Below are 20,988 nucleotides of genomic sequence, written 5' to 3' on the forward strand. Positions count from 1 at the left end.
CCAATGCAAAGAAGCGAAGGCTGCACTTACAGGGCAGCACAACACCATAAGCACTAAAGCAAAGAGTTAATACAGCGACAACAGCATAGCGGTGACAGCTGCATAACCAAGTAGCCACACACAGAGTTAGCAGCAAAGGTAACCCTGCAAAAAGACTACTGCACAGTTGATGGTAACAGTTCCATGAGTTCAAAATAACTCACTGAACCCACAACGCTATAGGCGGATCAACAAACTTGAACCCTGAACGAGTTCTGAGAAGACAGCCAGCAACCTAATCCCGTAGGTATTAAGCAAACAAAGCATTGAAATCAGAGAAGAGTCTCTGTATAAAAAAAAAGCACGTCCCTAGAACCGTCCACCAAGCACACAAACAGCGGTTTGTCAGCCTGCTGCCCTACAGATCACAAATCTCTACAGGGCCAACATCACTCTGAGCATTGGCATATGCGAGGCTAACAGCTCAGCTGATAAAGCGGGCAGAGATCCACCTGTGCTCTGAAAGGTGTAAGCAACTTCGGAACGTAGCTAGATATCGAACGGAGATTGACGCTGCAGTCACCAGGTCCAAGACGATGCGACATCAGTCACTAGAATGAGCGTAGGATTCCAAGTGCTCGCTGGGCGAGAGCCGGTGGTAAGGCCATCTCAGGGAGAGCTTCGTCTGAGCACTTGTTAGTGTGAAGAGTCTTGCTCAACTATGGACTCAGCAGCAAACACACACGAAGGTTCCACAGCTGAGGGCAGGAGTGCCAATCGTCTGTAGAACAGAACCTTCCCGAGGGGGATTGTCGTAGGCCCCCCATAACTCACAGGTCCGTGAACCGGGGGTGATAAGTTTTAAAGTTTTCATATTGACACCACCATCGCCCAATCCAGCATGTGCGTTGGTCTCAAGCCCAGGAAAGCTGCACCCTGCTCTGGGGTGCACTTCCAGAAAACCAGCCTGTTTTATCCTGAAGGTCTAGTACTTCCAGAGCTCCACCGCGGCACGGCGCAATCTGGATTATATATACCCACCCAGAGAGACTCTGAGTGGAACTCACGACGGTCTGATCACCAGCAGGCGTCTTATGTGTTTGCCACCTCCACACTTGCCCTCTTCCATTCCAGCAAGCGGGTTACGAGGAATCTGACACTTCCTTGTAGGACATAGCGATGTTCCAAGCCAATGTAAGAAGTGCAATCAACACATACTGAGTGTACATAAACACAGTGTCATTGGCCATAGCAACAACAACTGTGAATATACGCCGTCAGAAATAGAATAGGGTCAGTCTATTCAAAAGTAGAATAGCCAGTTGCACTGGAGGCAACATAACAGCGTAGCACATGCACGTAACAGCATCGGTAGCCGTAGCTCCAACCCATTGAACGCAGATAGCTCAGTATAGGCACTAAAGGACACTGGGCAACACCGCTGTTCATGAATACATCCACATGTAGATATTACATCGCAGCCACCTATCGGAGACTGTGAAATGCACAGTTGACTGGGATAACTAGTTGCACTGAAGATACAGGGGCAACATGACAGCATAACATAAGTGTCACATCCTTGCATTTGTAAATGCAGCGTAAGTCGCTGTAGCGACAGAACTGTGTAGACAGAACTAAGATGCAAGTAAATAGGATGGCAAGCTGCACTGAGGAACAAGGCAGCAAACAGCATAAAACCTCCGTCACGTACATACATCCAGAACTGTGGAATGCATGGTTAGATAGAATAGCTAGTTTTGCACTGAAGGGACAGAGCAAGAATAGCAAAAACACGTCCTTGTACGTGCAGTGTAGTCGCCATAGCGACACAACTGAATATGCAGTTAGAGGGTAGCTGGTAGTTGCACTGAGGAAGAGAACATAACAGCATAACCCAACAGTGTGTATATTTCAACATCCGTGGGAAAAATTCGGTGCGGGCCACCGAAGCGACTGAAACTGCATGAATATGTGCAGAACAACATAATTTTAATCGGGCTTCGAACCCATGTCATTACCATGTTCTAACCGAAAGTGCTACCACTCGGCCATGTGTTCACTTTGGTCAGTTACGTTGGCAACATAACAGCATTACGCTTTAGTGTGCACGCAAACAGCGCAAGTCGCCGTAGCGAAAAAACTGTGACTAGGCACAGTTGGATAGTATAGCCATGGAGCACTGAAGCATACAGGGCAACGCGATAGCATAGTGACATTAGTGTGCACAAAAACACAGCGTCAGAGGCATAGCGACATCGACTGTGAATACATAGTACATCAGAATAGCCGGTTGCACTGAGGATACAGGGCAAAATTAACGGCGTAACCATAACACATCAGTGAGTTAGCATGTACCCCGCGTCAGTTGTGACGCACAACTGTGCACATAATCAGAATAGCCATTTGCACATCATAACACCACAGTGTGTAGAGTGGGTATCAACAGGACACCGGTTGCATCACACGACAACTGTGAATATGCACAGTGTAGTAATAGAATAGCCATTTGCACTGAAGGGCACAGGGCACTATATAATGGCATAAATCATTACATGTAACAGTGTGTTACAGTGTAGCTTGTAAAAACATAGTCGCATCGCGCAACAACTGTGAATATGTAGTAATACAATAGCCATTTGCACTGAAGGACACAGGGCAGTGTACAGCGGCATAATCATAACACCACAGTGTGTAGAGTGTACATAAACACGGCGCCCGTTGTATCACACGACAACTGTGAATATGCACAGTGTAGTAATAGAATAGCCATTTGCACTGAAGGGCACAGGGCAATATATAAAGGCATAAATCATTACATGTAACAGTGTAGCTTGTAAAAACGTAGTTGCATCGCGCCACAACTGTGAATATGTAGAAATACAATAGCCATTTGCACTGAAGGAGCAGGGCAATATACAATGGCAAATTCAACACATACCAAGTGTAGTGAATACATAACACGGCGTAGTTGCATGGCACAACAACTATGAATACACACTGCTTCGTAATTAGAATAGCCATTTGCACTGAAGTATACAGGGCAAGAATACTGGCATAAATCCAACACATAACAGTGTGAAGTGCTTACGTAACACAGCGCCCGTTGCAACACAACAACTGTGAAAATGTAGTAATCAGAATAGCCAACTGCACTGAAGGCACAGGGCAATATCGTGGCAAAGAACACACATAAGAGTGCACATAACAGCGGCAACGCAACAACTGTGAATACGTAGTAAACAGACTGGCCAGTTGCACTGAAGGTACAGAGCAATATCGTGGCACATCATAACACATAACAGTGTAATAACACAGCGTCAGTGCATAGCACAACCGTGAACAGAAGCCAGTTGCACTGAAGGTACAGGGCAATTATAGCGGCATGAATCATGTTAACACATCAGTGTGAAGCGTGCACATAATAACAGCGTTATCAATACATCGCACAACAGCTGTGAACACGTAACGTTAGTAATAGAAAAGCCATATGCACTGAAGGAACAGGGCACTATATAATGGCACAAATCACAGCACATATCCGTGTGCATTGCGAGTAAACACAGTGTCAGTGGCGTAGCGACAACAGCTGTGAATACGTGATTAATCAGAATGGAACCGCCCTGATGGGGGAAAGACACGGGACTCGCTCCGCTCGAGGCACCCGGGGACGGGGCTCGAGGACGGCGCGGCCGCTCAACTGCACTGTTAGTAATATTACCACCTAACAGTATGCACATAACACAGCTTCAGTGGCGTAGCGACAACAACTGCGAATCGTGATTAACACATAGGATAAACAGAATGGCCAGTAGCACTAAGTTACTGTTAAAGCACATAGCGTGCACCTAAACACTGTCAGTGGCGTAGCGACAACAGCTGTGAATACATTGGAAGAGAATGCCTGAGGAAAACGGGGCAATATTTAAGGGCACAACAGTAGTACAAGACATATCAACGTGCACATAAACACAGCGTCAGTGGCGCCGCGACAACAACTGTGAATCGTGATTAACAGATTGGCCAGGTGCACTGGCGTTACCGTTAATATATATAGCACATATCAGCGTGCACATAGACACAGCGTCCGAGGCATAGCGACAACAGCTGTGAATACATGGTTAATTTCAGAATCCAGCACTTAAGGCCTGAGCAGGTGCCGAGCGGCAGCCAGGGAAGGACCCACTGTCTGGTGCGGCGCTCTCCGTGGCCCGAGTCGCCACATTCCCGGTCCCGCCCTCTGATCAACGGTGAGGAACCGGTTCATTCGGGTTCGGGGCCGATTGGCGGGCTGAGATACCGAACACAGAGTCCGTGCTAGGATCCCTTTTCGACGAAGCCTATTGCGTCGAGAAAGCGACGTCCACTCGACTTTGGGCGGGAAAGGGCCCACCAGCGGCCAGCTGGCGGCAGTGGGCCTCATCCCTGCTGAGGCGCGCATTGGAAGATCAGCACACCTGTCGTTCCGCGAGTGCGGCTTCTGTAGATTCCTTGTAGGGTAGAGCGAGTCAAGGACCCGCACATCTGGCATGTAGCAGCCATCGGATGCGGGGAGGAAACGTGGTGAGTAACCTCTATTGCAACTTCCACGATGACTTCAATAAGACTTCTAGCGTGAAGAAAGAGATTCTGACGCAATTGGCGCGCCCATGCTATTTATACTGCCCGTGGACCGGTCAGCATTTGCATGTTTGCGTCAATTGGCCAGCTGTCTCCAGCTGGCGTTAGCCTATAAGATTTCAGTGGAAATGGAGAAAGGGGTAGTTCCCATATACGTCAGTATGACGTAATGTCGAAGACATGCAGCATTCAATGTGTTGACGTAATTTCCACTGGAACAGTAGACGGGGTTGGACATATCGAACAGCTCCTTCCCTTTTATTAAATAGCTAATTGTGTTTTGTTTATATCACAGCTCGGCCAGAGCTGTTGTGCTTGGTAAAGCCGCTGTTTCCTCCCAATCTCTAACCGTTTGTCCTCCATATCGCTTGAAAATATAGCCTATATCATTCTGTGCAGAATGGGCTATATGCACGCATAAGTTCCGCATTTGACGCAAGGATGCTCGTCCATTTCCGGTTGTGTAGATTTAAGCGGAGGAGAACCGAGGAAAACGGGATTATGGCAGAGTCTTCAAAATTTACTGTCCTCCCGTCTTTGAAACAAAACATACATACGTTTAGATGTAATTTTATATATATTTATGTTTATTTAATATAATTTTAAAAAGAAGCATAAACATAACGAGGGGTCTGTTTTATCTGTTTTAGTGACTAACGTTTCTTTATGGAGTATAAAATTCAATATAAATTCTCAGTATTGCATTGGACTCTACGATCGGCGGAAGTTATCGAGCATCCTTAATCCTTCACCGGAAATACCGGAAATACTGCATACCCAGACAGCAAACTGACATTGAATCAACGTGGAAACGACGTCTCTCATGACATTGAAACAACGTTGATTTGCTCATCGAATTAACGTTGAACCAACGTCGGACGCGGCATTCTTCAAAGTTAAATGAAATCGAAAATTGGTTTGCTTTCATAACGTTGAAACAACGCGTTGATTTCAAGTTGATTTTCCGTTAGTTTTGAAAGAATGACGCGTCTGACGTTGGTTCAACGTTAATTCGATGAGCAAAACAATGTCAGATCAACGTTGTTTCGATGTCATATTTCCACGTTGATTCAATGTCAGTTTGCTATCTGGGTAGAGCCCATACAATTTCTGGTCTGCGCCGACTCATGCATATGATCCGCTCTGTGCTATCTTGTAGATTTTGGTGTGAGCTTGAAACCTGCACAACCGTGCCGAAATTCTAGACCTAACACTATTCAACTGGAAAGGTGGGTGTGTGTCAATTTGATGTCAAATTACATTTCAGCATGGAGATAAAAGTTAGGATCATGAAATGGGCTTTATGCCCAGCTGCACTACTTCCCGAACTTCAGCCAGCTCCTTGTTTCCTGTCTGCAGTTATTGGCCAAATTGATTAATCCAGGTGTGCCTGACCTCAGTTGTCATGGCAACAATAATCAGACACACCTGAATTAATCAATTTGGCCAATAATGGCAGACAGGAAACAAGAAGCTGGCTGAAGTTCAGGAAGTAGTGCAGCTGGGCATAAAGCCCATTAACAGTAGTTTTACAGCACAATGTGAGTGTTTTAGAACTGTTTGCTTTCTGCATCTGATCGTTTGGACCCGGAAAAGCGGTGACACGTGATGTCAGATTTTATTTCCGGACACTATCTATTAGAATTCCTGTTCATCTAAAGGGCAGTTGCTCGGCTGGGGCAGGATCAACTGGAATCCATCTTTCCTCATGGCATAGGCAACATAAACTGAGGATATAGAATGTTGAATCAAACAATGTAGCATACACTAGCTGTCACACAACAGAAGTGAACAGACAGGTAAGTGGATTAACAGATGTTTATTTCAGCAGAGAGAACGATACACTGTAAAAATAACCGTGATTTTAACGGTAAAATACTGTAAAAATGCTACAGTGCAAAACTGTTAATTGGTAAACGGAAAGTTTCCGTACTATATACGGTAAATAACTGTGATATAATTTTACAGTAAAATACCGGTAAATTTACAGTTTTTGAAAGTGAAAAAGAACAAATCATTGTATAATTTACAGTGAAAAACCGTAAATTGACAATCCCACGGTTTATTACTGTAAATTTTAAGTTAAGTCTGTAAAACCATTAACGTTCCTACCGTATTTTTAACGGTAAAGTTCTGGCAACCACAGCTGCGGTTTTTTACCGTAAAATTTACGGTTTATTTTTTTTACAGTGTAGTGGGAAGTTGGAACCATGATTTAATGACTCGTAAATGTAAGTACACATTGATGGCCTAAGACACGAAACGAGCAGTTTGTATGAGAAAACAGTATTTATATAGTTTTTACATCTTGTAATCACAGTCACGTCCAAGTACTCTGAGGGCAAGGGCGCTTCTGTCTGCGCTCGTTGCATTGATGCACGTTGATAACCACTCGTTTCGTGTCTTAGGCCATCCAATGTGTACTTACATTTACGAGTCAATAAATCATGTTTAATTTCGACTTCTCTGTGCATGCTCTTTGCACCCCATATACCTCCATTACATGACTCACAGACAAGAACGGTTTGACCTAAAAATATCAAAATTGAAAATATTGTGGAAAAAAAGACACCAACATATTGGATGCCCTTGAGGTAAGCTAAAACATATCAAAAATTAAATTCAAAGTGAACTATCCTTTTAACAAGCATCCTGTCATGCAAACTGACCTGTCAATCATCTTGTCAAAGATAAATTGATGGTGATGGTTGGTGTGGCTGACTCTGTGACAGTAGTACAGTGTAGCATATTATAACTTGAAATGTGTTGTTGCATAAGGCATAGTTTCACATACTTTATATTGTATATACTATATAAGAATAGTTGGTCTAATATAAAAAATTGTGCAAACCATGACCTTTGTTGTAACAAAACCTTTTGGGATTATTGGACAAGAAACCTGAGCTCTGTGCTTCCCTTGATACCATTGAACCTCCTGTTTAAAACTCGCAAATAACACCATAATACAGGCCATTCAGCACAGAAATATTCAATATTCTGTCTGAGGTTGTTTTGACGGCATGTTACAAAATAGAAAGATATTGAACTAGAAAAAAAAAACGTAGGGCAGAACTTATCCTTCAGATATAGGTTGCATAGTGAAACATTATGTGGGCAGTTATATACACAAATGGATATTTTTTTTTACAGTGCACTAATGGATAATTACGAAGAACATGCATTTATACAGTAAAAAGATTTAATTTGGATTTCCTGTTGACTTTAAGGATATATGTAACCACATTGTGTTGAATATAATCATAGATATGTTGAATGAAAGACAAGATAGTCAAGAAGTCTGGTTGTGATGTGCTGGAAAACCCAACCTTTTTATTTTTCTACATTTTTGTGACTACAGAAATGCTGAAACATTTTAACACTGAAAAAAGCATGGTGACATCATTACTTGCATCTTTTTTTTCCGATTTTTTTTTCTTGCTTAGCAAACACAGAAGATGATATTGCACGGCATATAGAGAACAGTAGCTAACAGGAAAGAAGAAAGAAAAAAAAAAACAATTTGTCAGATCGGAATTTAAAATGAAAAGCATGACGCATTACTACCTGAGAGTAATACCTACTGCATTCCTCCACTGAAACAGACACAACATACAGAGAAAACAGGCAGAGAAAGAGAAGTGTAAAAAAAAAAAAAAACAGAACCAGCTTGATACAAGATGCACTGTTCGAAATGGAAACAAGCGCTACTTTTTGTGAAAGAAAATGTCAGCAAGTTTATTTTTCAGTTTATCAAAACCTTCCTCCTTCTTTATAATAATCATCGCTGGAAGTAGTCCCTCTTGGACCTACAAAAAAATAAATATAAAAAAAATGAAAAACATGATTTTGTTTTCCAGCTGATTGTCTTAGGCGCTCTCAGTATTATACGGCACACAGAGCCAAGCCTTCTATCAAATAGGAACTCCTTTTCCACGACAACCAACTGGGATAGGAATTAATGATTAGAGCAATCCCAACATTCACATACATCGAGCTATCTAAGCTAGACACTACATTAGAGGAGTGGGTCGGGACGGAGCGTAGGGTTTGGGAAGAGAAGGGGTGAGTTTCTGTGACGCTGTGGGCAAACACTTCTGAGTCTTTGACTGTGTTGTGGGCAGAGAGGATCTTGACTCACACTCTTTGCTGTTCTTAAAAAATCTTAAACGCTGCACCTGGATAATCTATCCGATATCCCTTTTGCAACATTGGAAACCAATGGCCAGCAACAAATAAAACAATTCTGATTGTACAGCATAGTGAGACGAAAAGCACTGCTATCACAGGCTTTCTCTTCAGTCCTGCTGATATAAAGGACATCGTTCTGCATCATTCTTTTCCTGATGTTTCCAAGTGGTTTCTTCAATCCTAAGCAGACACACTCGTACAAAATCATGTCTGAACCACTAGCAGAATCAAACAGAAATAACAACCAATGCTGTGATTTTCAGCTCGGCTGGTTAGTTTGCCAATATGCTGGCGCATTTGTCTATTTAAAAGTAGTCATGTTTTCTAACAAAACATAATGGCATAACTGCATAATAGCTATATTTTGCCAATAACCAATTTTTGGGGGCATCTCATAACAATCAGCAAACTGCCGCTAAGTTGAATGTGGACCTTTCTCTCCCGGTAATTTAGAATTCCTTAGGCGTTGAGAGATCTGTTTGTTGCCACTAGTGGAGCAGATATTACATCACCTTCAACATACAACATTAGACACACACTTCCGCCCTCCCCATTCATGCACACACCAATTCCTGTTTTCTTTGCAGATTTATTAGACTTTGCTCATTGTCAGTACACGTTCGAACCAAAATTGACACATCAGATGGATCTAGGCAGCAGTGCCACGTCAATTAAAAATCAACCCAGTGACGTGACCCCGCCCCCCGGCAGACCCGCTGCCCCGCCCACGCTCCACCCTCTCAGTGTCCGACATAGCAAAGTGAGCAGGACTTGTAGCCCTCCGTCCCAAAAGCCACAGATTGTACTCTTTATCAGTATATGCCCCCATTAAGTTGAACTAAGCTTGTCTACATTGTCCCACTATATGCCCTCTACTGGTTCATACCCGTGCAGACAGCAAATAACCTCACAGACGCCAGTGCTTATGCAAAAAGTAGACTACTTTCTTTCGCAACCCCCTCCCCCCCACATCCCCCCTCCCACTTTTTGGTTTGGTTAGAAAATCTTTGGATGTGCAGCAATACCCATAACACAATGATTTGAAGTACAAAGGACAAAATCATTCTGGACATTTAAATAACAAAAATAAAATCAACTGAACACATCATACACTGCTTTTTTTTTATGCCACGACGAGGTCAGTCCTCCGCGGCTCTCTGTCTGGCAGTGTATTAGTACAAGGGCCAAAGTGCCATCTAACATACAAACACAGAGGAATGGAAATTCATCAATATATCTACACTTCAGACATAAGGCTGTGAAATAAAATGAATGTCCATTTTTTTTGTTTTTGTGTTTTTGTTGTTTTTTTTTTTTCCAAAAAAGCCTACTATGTACAAATCTATATTTTCTACAAATACATAAATTAAAACAGAGGTTAAGCGATACAAAAAGAAAATGCAATTAAATTAACGGAAATCACAACACCGTAGTATAGAAGAAAGTGAACGAATAGACACAGAATCACAGCAGTTGGTTTTACCCTGTAAAAAAGAATAGTCAAACATCCTTAGAGTATCGGAATAACACAAGGCTTTTTTAAAAAAAAATAAGCATCTTTTTACTCTCTGCGAGTTTCAGGCTGCTATAACACGGAAACTCGCCTTTGGTGACCAAAACGGAGCACTTTCGCCAAAACTGTCAAAATAAATACTCATAAAGCTTTTTCCCGAAGTAACATCAATGATTACCAAACTAGTTAGTTCTGCCTTAATCACATAAACTCTCTATACAACAGAACTGTGAAAATTTATTACTATGAGGTATTCAGAGATCGGTAAAGATGTGCACGGCCTAATCGGTGGACACACCCACTGGTGAGGTGGCGAGGGGGGAGGGGCTGGGCGTTTAAAAGGGGAGGTGGCAGGAGCTTTGGTTTGTCAGCGAGAGTTGGAGAAAGCAAGAGAAATTCCTTTGGTATGTTTTCATTGCATGGTTGCGCTGGCAAAAGCACCACGGTGAGAGAGAAGAAATATTCCATTTTTTTTCTTCGTCAGTGGCCCTTCCACAGGCTGAGGTATTCCGAGAGTTAAAAGGTGGGTGTCGAGAGGTCAACGGCGGTTTAACACTTTGGTTCAAGCAAGGCACTCGTCCTGTGAGTTTAAAACATGTCTGCCGAGGGCGCTGTTGTGAGCACGGATGAGTGATAGAGAGCGTTAGAGCGAAGGAGAGGAGGAAACCGGGAGGGGAAACACACCATCTATTCATCCACCTTATCATTCATTTAGGCCGTGCAAAGAGAACAAATCTTTGGTATTCTTTGGTATCATTACTTTGATAGAAATCACGAATGGAAACGGACTGAGGTAGCATCTTTGGTTCACTCTATAAATATCAGCAGGTCTTAACGTTTTTTTGTTCTTTTTTTTTGTTGTCATTTTTTTTCCTTCTGCTTTTCTACATGAGGAAGCAGCGCTCATTTATATATGCTTCGATGTTGTAATAGTCATAAATACCAAATATATTTTTAAAGCTAAAACACACTACAAGAGACAACAAGGCCAGATATCTTGTGAGTTTGGGTGAGTCTATTAGGCTATGTGAAGCGAACGCATCACCCTGCTTCAGTCTCAATAATGCTTTCTTCCTAGTTGTGAAATGCATAGAATGCACTCCCTCTCTTTCTTACTGGGATATTGGGTTCGGGCCCGGATGGGGACACTGCGGTGGTGTTGATGGTCGATGTCGTGAGAATGATGGATTAGACATCTATCAAGAAATGGGTTTGTGAAAGCATGATGACAGCCACCAGCCATTCAAACGTTCTGTACATTATAATTGGGTTGATTTAACCCAATTTTGGGTCAAATATGACCCATGTAGCTACTATTTGACCCAAAACCAGGTTTAAACAAACCCGCATTTTTAAGAGTGTAACATTCTAACGATGAAAAAGTTGGTTGAATGCAATGAAATATACGCTCTGAGTCTGTGAAACGTTTTTGAAATGTAATGTAATATAATGTAACACAAAACAATCTGAATTTCCTCCTGCTTCCTCTAATGACAATTAACATGCACATGCACTTGCTCCAAAGCATAAAAAGAATATCGCCTGTGACAATATTAATAGACAATAACTATAGCTAGACAATATCGCCTGTGAATAAGCTGTGGCAATATTTGACTGATGGATGTGGGCGTGAAATGGTGACAGGTGCTAGTTCGAGTAACTTTATCTTTGGTTTTCAGCAACTGGCATTGAAACGTTTAAAAAACAGGTTAAAAAAGGCAGGTTAAAGCTAGCAAAAATCTCCCTGAAATAATCACAAGGAAGGACTGAGGCAGGGGCACGGATGTGTCCTCACGTATAGGCTATGCTTGACTACTACTAGTTTGTTCATTAGGACAAATAAGAGAGTTAATTATGTGTTCAATGGCTACAGGAACCATATTACATGTATGGAGTCACCTGACTTGATAAGAGGAATCAACATCGTTTGGTCTGATTTAAATAATAATACTAAATCAAAAAAATACACATGTTTCTTTGGTTCTACCATCTGTGATTGATAAGATGGCAAATTCACATGTATTTTTAGGTTCCTATGTAACTTTTCCAACAATTAGGAAGAAAGCACTATCCCGAGGGTGACATTCAGGCAACCTTTGTCAAGATTCTACACCACCTGATTACATTTAGCATCCCTGGCTAGATCTGGGATGCCTAAAAACACAGAGGTGAAATCTGAAATCAGAGTGAATAACAATCACTCCACGCTTTGAGATAATGACCAATCATTGATGAGAAAAAGTCCTTGAACACATGAAGAAAAAAAAAGAGAAAGACTTGGATGGAAGTTAGGGGAGTGTGTTTAGATGGGGAACGACCCGTGATTGGAGTGTACCTTTTTTTTTTCTTTTTTTTTTTTTTTGTTGCAGAATGTCAGACATAAACGAACAAAGTCCTAAATGGGGGTCAAAGCAGTCTTTGGTGTTTTTCTTTGGATATTATAAATATCGGTACTGTACAAGTTTTAAGGGCAAACGCTGTCTAAAATTGTCTCTTGTTAAGTTTCTTTGTTTAAAGCTTTTCCACCGAAGTTTTTTGTTTTGTATTGTATTTCGTTTCCCATAATACAGCCATTACTCCATCATGCTTTGGTACAAGTGCTGGAGGAGGAGGAGTTGGCCGAGCTGCCGTCGTCCAGCCACTTATCAAGGCTCCGTCGACGCGCGTTCATGAAGAAGTTGCTGACGGTGGCGAGCTCCAGGCCCAGCTGCTGAGAGATGGTGATTTGTAACTCTTTGGACGGGCGCTTGTTCTCTTTGAATATTGCATGTAAAGTCCGACGCTGGACATCAGTGAAGACCAGCCGGGGCTTCTTGGAGAGGCTCCCTCGCTCGCCTTTACCGTGATCCTGCTCCTTTCTCTTGCATGCTGAAAAAAAACAAAAGGTTGACATGCAAAAGTCAAACATGATTGCCTAACGTAGTAAAAGAAACTAAGGATATTCTAAAGCAGACTTATTTGTCATGACAGGGTGAGTTTGCTAAACATGGAAAACATATGGAAAAGACAAAACAAAACACACAAACTTCTGCTTTTGGAGGGTTTTGCACGGTCATTTCATTTACACAAGTCTCTGGAACTGTCCGTGGTGCTTAAATCTAGCCATACGCATGGTAGTACACTATCATAACCAGTATGATCACTTACTGCTTGACAATAATAATAAAAAACGCTTATTAAACCACACAATAAGCAGTCATTTTAAATGAAGAAGCTAACTGGTGTTACCTGTTTTTGTGCCCGTAAATTCCCAGTGGCTGAAATAACGGTTGAGTTTACAAAAAACACAAGGGGGCGCTAAAGGACGGTGCAAAACCTACTTGAACCGTCACACACATAAAGGCAGTCTGTTTTCTTAAACACATAAACCGCCTCATCTCATTCATATGCAAAACACAAATTTGCGTCTCAGTTCTATATAATTCATTCTAAAGCACGTTTTCTCATTTACATGCAAATGTTTAGACAATAAATAAGCCTACTCTCATTTGAATATTTAATATTCAAATGCATTAACAGTAGGCTACATCTTTTGAATATTATTTAAAAATTCATAATATTTAAATATTTAGTTTGTATCTATTGTGTTTGTGTATTTGACTATGCAAAGAGGTACACATAGAATAAAACTTGAATGTACATTCTTGTCGTGTGAAAAAAAAGAAAGGAAGGAAGAAAGAACGAAACTATGCGCAAGGAAAGCATTTTGGGTAAATATTAACAAAAAGCAAATGAGCTCGCTATCATGTCATAAATCAAAACTGTGTCCATGCACAAGGCCACTGTGACGAGACCCAAGCAGATTCCCAGGGAAATAACTGCGAACCTCTTTATCCTTCAGCACATTTGATCATCACATAGGTACTGTTTGTCTGCAAATCATTAGACAGGCGCCAGATAAGCGCGCACACGAGGGCGAGGGCGCGCCCACGGTCACTTATTTCACAGTGGCTCCATGCAACAAAACAAAACTTTAGGCCTAATAAATCGATATTTAATGTGATTATCGCTATTTATAGCCTGTGTATTATTATAATATATAATAGAGCAGAAGTTCAGATATGGGCTATCAACTGTTACGCATTTTAATAATAGGCCTAGGCTTCTTATAAATTATTAGTATCGTTTTTCAATTACTGTCTTATTTTTTTTAGCGTAGCCACATGCACATGAATCAGTTTATTCATTTTAAATAGACTAAAAATGTCGCATGGCTTTTTAGATAGCAGTTGTTGTTTAAATCTTTAAATGTAAATGTGCACAATCTGTAATACATTATTCGACACATTTTAATATTTACTATGTGGCCAACTTTTTATAATATTACAATAGTTTACTTCATGGAGTAGTTTGCAAAATGCTTAAAATTTCTTCTGTTTTTTCATTTGCTTCATTTATTCCCAAATAATATCGATAGCAAAATGATTACCGATTACCTGTAAAAAACGAGTTATAAAAAGTTTGTTAAAATCACATTTATTGACATGTATAATCTTTTAAACAAAATTAGGCAAATTATTTAAGGTTGGTTATAATGAGAATAGTAGGCTATTTTTTCTAATAAAAGTAGACCAGGGTGACCGTTTACATACTATAATTGACAATTCCTCATAATTAACAACCATATGCTAAAATATAAAATAAAGAGCTGAGGTAAAATACATAGCGTGAACGACAAATTCTCATCATAAAAATCCCGCATGTGAAAAAGGTGTAAAAGCAGGGATGTGAAAGACTGCTGAGTGGTCTACTGTCTTAAATTACTAAGGAAAAGGAGAAGGGAACTGAATTTGAATAATCAATATGCCAATTCTATATTTACCTCTCAGTAGGCCGATCACATACCCTCAACCATGTGTACTCGATCAATAATATACATCACTGTGTCTGGAACCTTTACTAATTTCAATATCATTTAACGGAATATGAAAATCATCTCGCAAAACCAAAATAAACTAAATCTAACTGACATGCCTACCTTCATTACTTAATTATGATTTTATTTGATAATGATAATAGTAAAAATGATGCAAACGATTTTTGGATTTTGAAGCTATATCGACCAAACGAAAAAAAAAAAAAAAACACAGCATGTGAAAATGCATTACGTGAATGCAAGCATGTTCCTTGTAATGTATTGTCCGAAACGTGTGTAAATAAAATAATATGATGTAAATTCATATGTGTTCTTTTACTACGAATGTGGGGCAAAAGTCAGAGCAAGGCCGAATCTGAATGAAACAAACAAACCCAAACACACATCAGACCAACCTCAGTTTTCATAATACCCTCACATTGATATTTATAATAACAGAGAAACTTCGAAAGCAAATCGAGCGCAACTTAGAATGTAAAATAAAGATTGATAATAATGATCAGACTAAGATAAAAACACACAAAGAGAGCGTAAATTTAAAATCGACATAAACCTCTCCTCTCTCTCACACACACACACACACACACACACATAAATGCCACGAAAAGTCTTTTTTTCAAAGTAGCTTTTTCTCATGCACAAATTAATTACGCTAATAACTGACATTTATGATGGAGCGGTGCAAAAAAGAGGGACACGTATTTGAGATGCTCTCTCTCTCTTTTTTTCTCTCACTGCTGGCTTTGAACGGATCAGTGGCCCCCAAACCCGCCAGCCAATTGATTCTAATTCTCATGAGGCAAATTAATGGAGCCCCAATCAGTTAATTAAGAAAACCTACACAGAGCGCACGTCAATGGAGCTGGACAATAGATAAAGAGATCTAACCAGAAGACAGAAGAAGAAAAACATGTCATTTTGTTTTGTAAACTCAAACACACACACACACACACACACACACACACACACACACACACACACACACACACACACACACACACACACACTGCGACACGTATTCAGAGCCCGTTTCAGTAATGCGCGCACATAAACAGTAACATATTTACGCACAGCAGTTCAAAAACGAAATGTATTCACGATACAAAACATGCTGTTTCACCACAACGTGCAGTAGCCTAATGTTATAAAAAAGAAGATGAAGATCAGTGTTTATTGATGTGTCGCAAAGACAAGTTGACACAGGGACATTGCATCCATTTTCACATAGACAATGGGACTGAGGCCACCGAGGCTTCCAGACGCGCATTTCTGATCAAACTATTTCTGTTGACCCGTGCATTATCTGCAAACAACTCAGTCTGAGGATGTCAAATTGCATATCAACTAGCCCAAAAACAAACTAGAAAAACAAAACCAATTGTTTTATTTTGTATTTTAAACCCATCTCTTACCTTACGGTCATTTTTTTTTTTACACCGAGAACACAACCTCAAGTTTAAAGGTGTCAGTAGCACGACAAGCACATAATAAAATCGCAAAACCTAAAATGTAAGCTTAGGAAACCTCGCAAAAACTATGATTGCTGGCCAGCCATGAACTGCTTTTGAATGAAATGAAATGAGAGTGATAAACTGAGGAGAGGAGAAGAAGTGTGTATTACCTATTGTTCTCTCACCTGCGAGCCTGAGCGCTGACATTCTCTGGAACTCAGGCTCCTGCAACCATTTCCACATCCTGCGGAAGGTTTCCCGACCAGACTTGAGCTTGCTCCAGGGCTTAGGGTTCCGGAGCAGGTCCGAAAGTGTCCCTTGCGAGCGGCACAACACCCTCTGGGCAAAGATGGCTTGCGGAATGCTGTATCTTTTCAGTTCCGTGGTGATTCTTTGGGCCACTTCTTTGGTATTGACCTCTTCCATCTGGCCCGAATTGCTGCCGTTGTTCAGCTGCGATCCGGGCGCGGAGGAGTGGTTATGCTCCCGAGTGGAGCCCAGCACCTGCCCGTGGCCCTGGCCGTTGAGATGGGCGTGCGGGTGATGGTGGATGCCATTGATCGGCACCATGCTAGCCGAAGACGCGCTCATGTGCTGCTCCCCATGTCGAGCCAACATCGCGGGGTGGTGTGCCTCGAATCCGTTAGGTGTGAGCATCTTCTCGGCGGGCATGGTGGCCCCGGGGTGCGCGTAGGGCGGCAGCCCCTGCTGGGAGTTGTGAATGCCGCTCAGTCCGGATCCCGACAGAGGCGACAGGCTCTGTCCCATGCTGGCCACATCCTTGTGGTAGGGAGAGTAGAGGTTGTTCATCGGGGCTAGACCCCTATCGTCCCTCATCAAGGTGAAGCTCCCGCTGACGTTCCCCGGTATCCGTTGGTGCGGGTGATGATGATGGTGGTGGTGGTGGTGATGATGGTGGTGCGGGAATTTGTCGGAGACGGTGGAGATGGGCGGTAAGGGCTGCAGCGGGGTGAGGGTTGTGTAGGTGCTGCTCATGCTCATCCCGGGGGGAGCCTCGCACGCCATGCTCATGGCCGGGTGCAGGTGCGTGGCGAGCCCGGGGTGCTCCGGGGGCCGGTGGTGATGATAGTCGCCGCTGTCCAGGATTGATGCCATGCCCATGGAGCGCGCATGGGCTGACAGGCTGCTCCGATGGCTCCTGTGATGAGCGCTGTCTCCGGTCATGAGATCCGCCGGTTCATGGCTCACTCCGTGCAGATCGCCAATGTTCTCCATCGACAGCTGGGCGTTCATTATACGTGCAAGCGTGTGGACAAATCATCTATCTGATATAGCGGAGCAGTGTCCACAGAAGTGCTCTCATTGGAAAAGTTCTGTTCTTATCTTGAATGTTTTTTTTTTCTTTGCTTTCTTTTCTGATTTTTTCCTTCGCTTTTTCTATGTTTTATAAAGTTTTGTCTTTTTTTTGTAATTTTAAGGCCCCCGTCCCTTCAGCAGTGCTTGTATCGGTGTGCTCGCGTCCCTCGCCATCTCTTGCCATGTCTGCTGTTGTTTCGCGCACTGCTCCGTGCTGCGGCTGCCGCTCCGCTTCCCCGCGCATGCGCGCTGATCCCGGCTCCTTTGACGTCACTTATTAAGGAAGATGCACCCCACTGCTTTTAAATAGGAAAGCCTCCTGCTGGATGTACAGCATGATCAACCTCACACTGTTTTATCTAATCTTAATAATATATATATTTTTAAAGACAGTGGAATGGAATGAAGTGTTGTGACAATTATGCTTTAGCTATATGAAAAATCAGACGAACCTACGAAGTCACAGTAAAGGCTACGCGTGAATAATGCATGAATAAAGGTAATTTGTTTGGCAGAACCTCCTTAATGCAATGGGCGCAGAAAACACACTTCCGGGTTCACCTGGGGGCCTCTGCTTACATTAATATGCATATTCATTAGGCTAGTTCTTGCTCCAAACTTCAGAGAAATCTTTACACACATGCACATATGACTGCGGATATTATCAACATTGAATAGCCTATAAATCGTCAAGACATTCAGTTGAAATAAGTCTCCACACTGACGCACACAATATAAAAATATAGGCTATTTTTTTTATTGCAGAAAAATTATACAAATATACAGATTTCTGAATGTAAGTCATCCTGTCCCATGCAGAGTTTGATTGTTTTTGGGATCAAGGACAGACGATTGGTAATAGGCAGAGAAAGGCTGGACAGATGTTTCTATTGTTGTGTTATTAAGAGTAACGAACCAAGCCATCAGGAGTGTGTCCCGCTTCCATGGCCCCGCGGTATAATGACACAGCACATTACGTTTCATTGGTGAACTCCATTGAATAGGCAAAATGCATTTCTATATCAAATCAATCTTACAAACACTCGTGAGTATTTCTTGCATATACATAACATGGTGCTTAAACTCGCGTGTTGAAAAGTGCGCGATCGCAGTAAAATTAGTATTTTACAAAATACAGTTACCTAATTTATCATAAAAATACAATTAATGTAGGTTGTGTAAAATTCAAAATTCATGATACATCTGACATGATGAACTTGTAGAAAGAAGTTTTTGAAAGTTTGGAAGAACATAAATTACCAAGACAGTTACAAGCCACCCCCCAACCCCCCCCCCCCCCCCCCGCGCATTACAGAGATATCACTTTGCACGATTTCACATTGTTTAGAGTTAAAATCGACTCCAAAAGTCAGTTTCATAACCAGTCAAGCGAGAGAATGGGATAACTGGACAGTTGGAGCCCGGCGAAAGCGTCCAAGCCCGGGTGGGGTGACAGCTTGCAGTGGTCAGTCCTGGGGCCCCCAGCTCGTGCGCGCATAGGGGACATGTCAAAGGTGACGCTTCAAGACTCCTGAAGCTAACAGCTGCGGGGGAGGGAGAGAGATTAACTTTTTCAGACTTTTCCTTGTTTCTTATGGACCTGCTTTTAGTGACAAAACACATACATCTGTCAGGGTCAAGAACAATGCCATCCGGATTAACGAGTTAAGATGAACAGACAAAAAACAACAATGCAAATTACGACAAATTAGAAGTCAACTCGGATAATTTGTGAGGATTTGACAAGTGGTTAACGTAACAAGAGTTTAATAATAATAAATAATAATACGTTTATTATTATTCCCAACGACTGAAGGGAATTACAATTAAAGACTTCGGACATGAAACAACACCGTCAGCTGAAATATAACAACAAATAAAAGTAGCCTAAATTCATTCATTAAAAAAAAAAAATGTTTTCCCGCGTATCAGGAATTTACAGTGGTAACAAACTCTCTGGCTCACGATATCATTTATTTTCACATAAACAAAAATGGAAAGCCATACAGTGCAGGTCACAGACTTTGCATTATCACCATCGACCATTAATTTGATGAAAAAGATCGTATTCAAGCACGAAATTTAGCAGCCAGCCACATCTGCGCACATTCTCATAGTGGTCGATATTTTTCATTCGCACTCGTGTCTCCGTGACGTGCGCAGCGGTGTGTGTGTGTGTGTGTGTCTGTAAGGGGGTGATGGAGGGTTTTTTTTTTCTGTTGAGGCCTACCTAGGCGTCTCTCCTTGCCTCTGAAAGCACAGTTTGTAAATGTTTTAACTGTATAGCAGTGATGGAAAAATTCGTTTGGATATATAAGATGACTAACGTGTAAATGCGTCTTGAAATCAATGTCACAAAAATTGTAATAGCCTATCAAATTATATTTTCTTATAATTGTTTTATCTATAGCCTAAACTATAAGTGAAACAGCTTATAATTGTATATTTATTAAATATAATCAGAGTCTATGTAAGGGAGTCTTCAAAGTCTATTCAGAATTTAAAATTCTCTCAGTTTTATTTTCACAGTGTGTAAAAAACAATATAAAGTTACTGAAAGGCAGCGCCAATGAAACAAATATTGATTATAAAAAAAAAGATAATGCGCTTAACATTTCTTTATGGGATAGGTGCATTCACCCACAAAGAATATTCAATTATTTAAAGACTTTTGACCCTGAACTTTCCCTCAAATCGCTGTAATGTGTTTTAAATGTTGGAACATTATAGATCTCCTTTACTTTAAATGCGAATTAAAGCCAAACCTGAGCACTAATGGCACTATATGAAAGAAACAAAAACACAGATCAATACAGAGTTAAATATTAACACGACAGGTTGGTGGTAATTTATAAATAAACCGAAATCACAGTTTGTTTTTTCAACGGCATTTCAGTAATAAACCGGCAATTTAAACGTTTATCCAAACAAACAAAAAAAAAAAAAAAAAAAAACAGGTTTTAAATGATCCAATACTGTAAACTGTGGATAATATAAATCACGTTTACTCGCAATCCCTGTTAAATATCCAAATCGAATGTCAATTA

General features: G+C 41.4%; 1 protein-coding gene across 2 annotated transcripts; it reads right to left on the reverse strand.

The window, feature by feature from the left end:
- Nucleotides 1–7,893: 7,893 nt before the first annotated feature.
- On the reverse strand, nucleotides 7,894–18,235 carry onecut1 (one cut homeobox 1). Of its 2 annotated transcripts, none has more exons than XM_039681644.2 (2): nucleotides 16,795–18,235; nucleotides 7,894–13,165 (listed from the first exon to the last, which is right to left on the reverse strand). In XM_039681644.2, the coding sequence occupies exons 1-2, from the start codon at nucleotides 17,876–17,878 to the stop codon at nucleotides 12,879–12,881; spliced, it is 1,371 nt and encodes a 456-aa protein (XP_039537578.1). In that variant the 5' UTR covers nucleotides 17,879–18,235; the 3' UTR covers nucleotides 7,894–12,878. The 2 variants fall into 2 exon arrangements, with proteins under 2 accessions (XP_039537578.1, XP_039537579.1); XM_039681645.2 differs by having other exon boundaries at nucleotides 16,810–18,234.
- Nucleotides 18,236–20,988: the final 2,753 nt, after the last annotated feature.

The sequence above is a fragment of the Pimephales promelas genome, chromosome 10 (assembly GCF_988280905.1).
Source record: "Pimephales promelas chromosome 10, fPimPro1.hap1.1, whole genome shotgun sequence".
NCBI classification, from domain to species: Eukaryota; Metazoa; Chordata; class Actinopteri; order Cypriniformes; family Leuciscidae; genus Pimephales; species Pimephales promelas.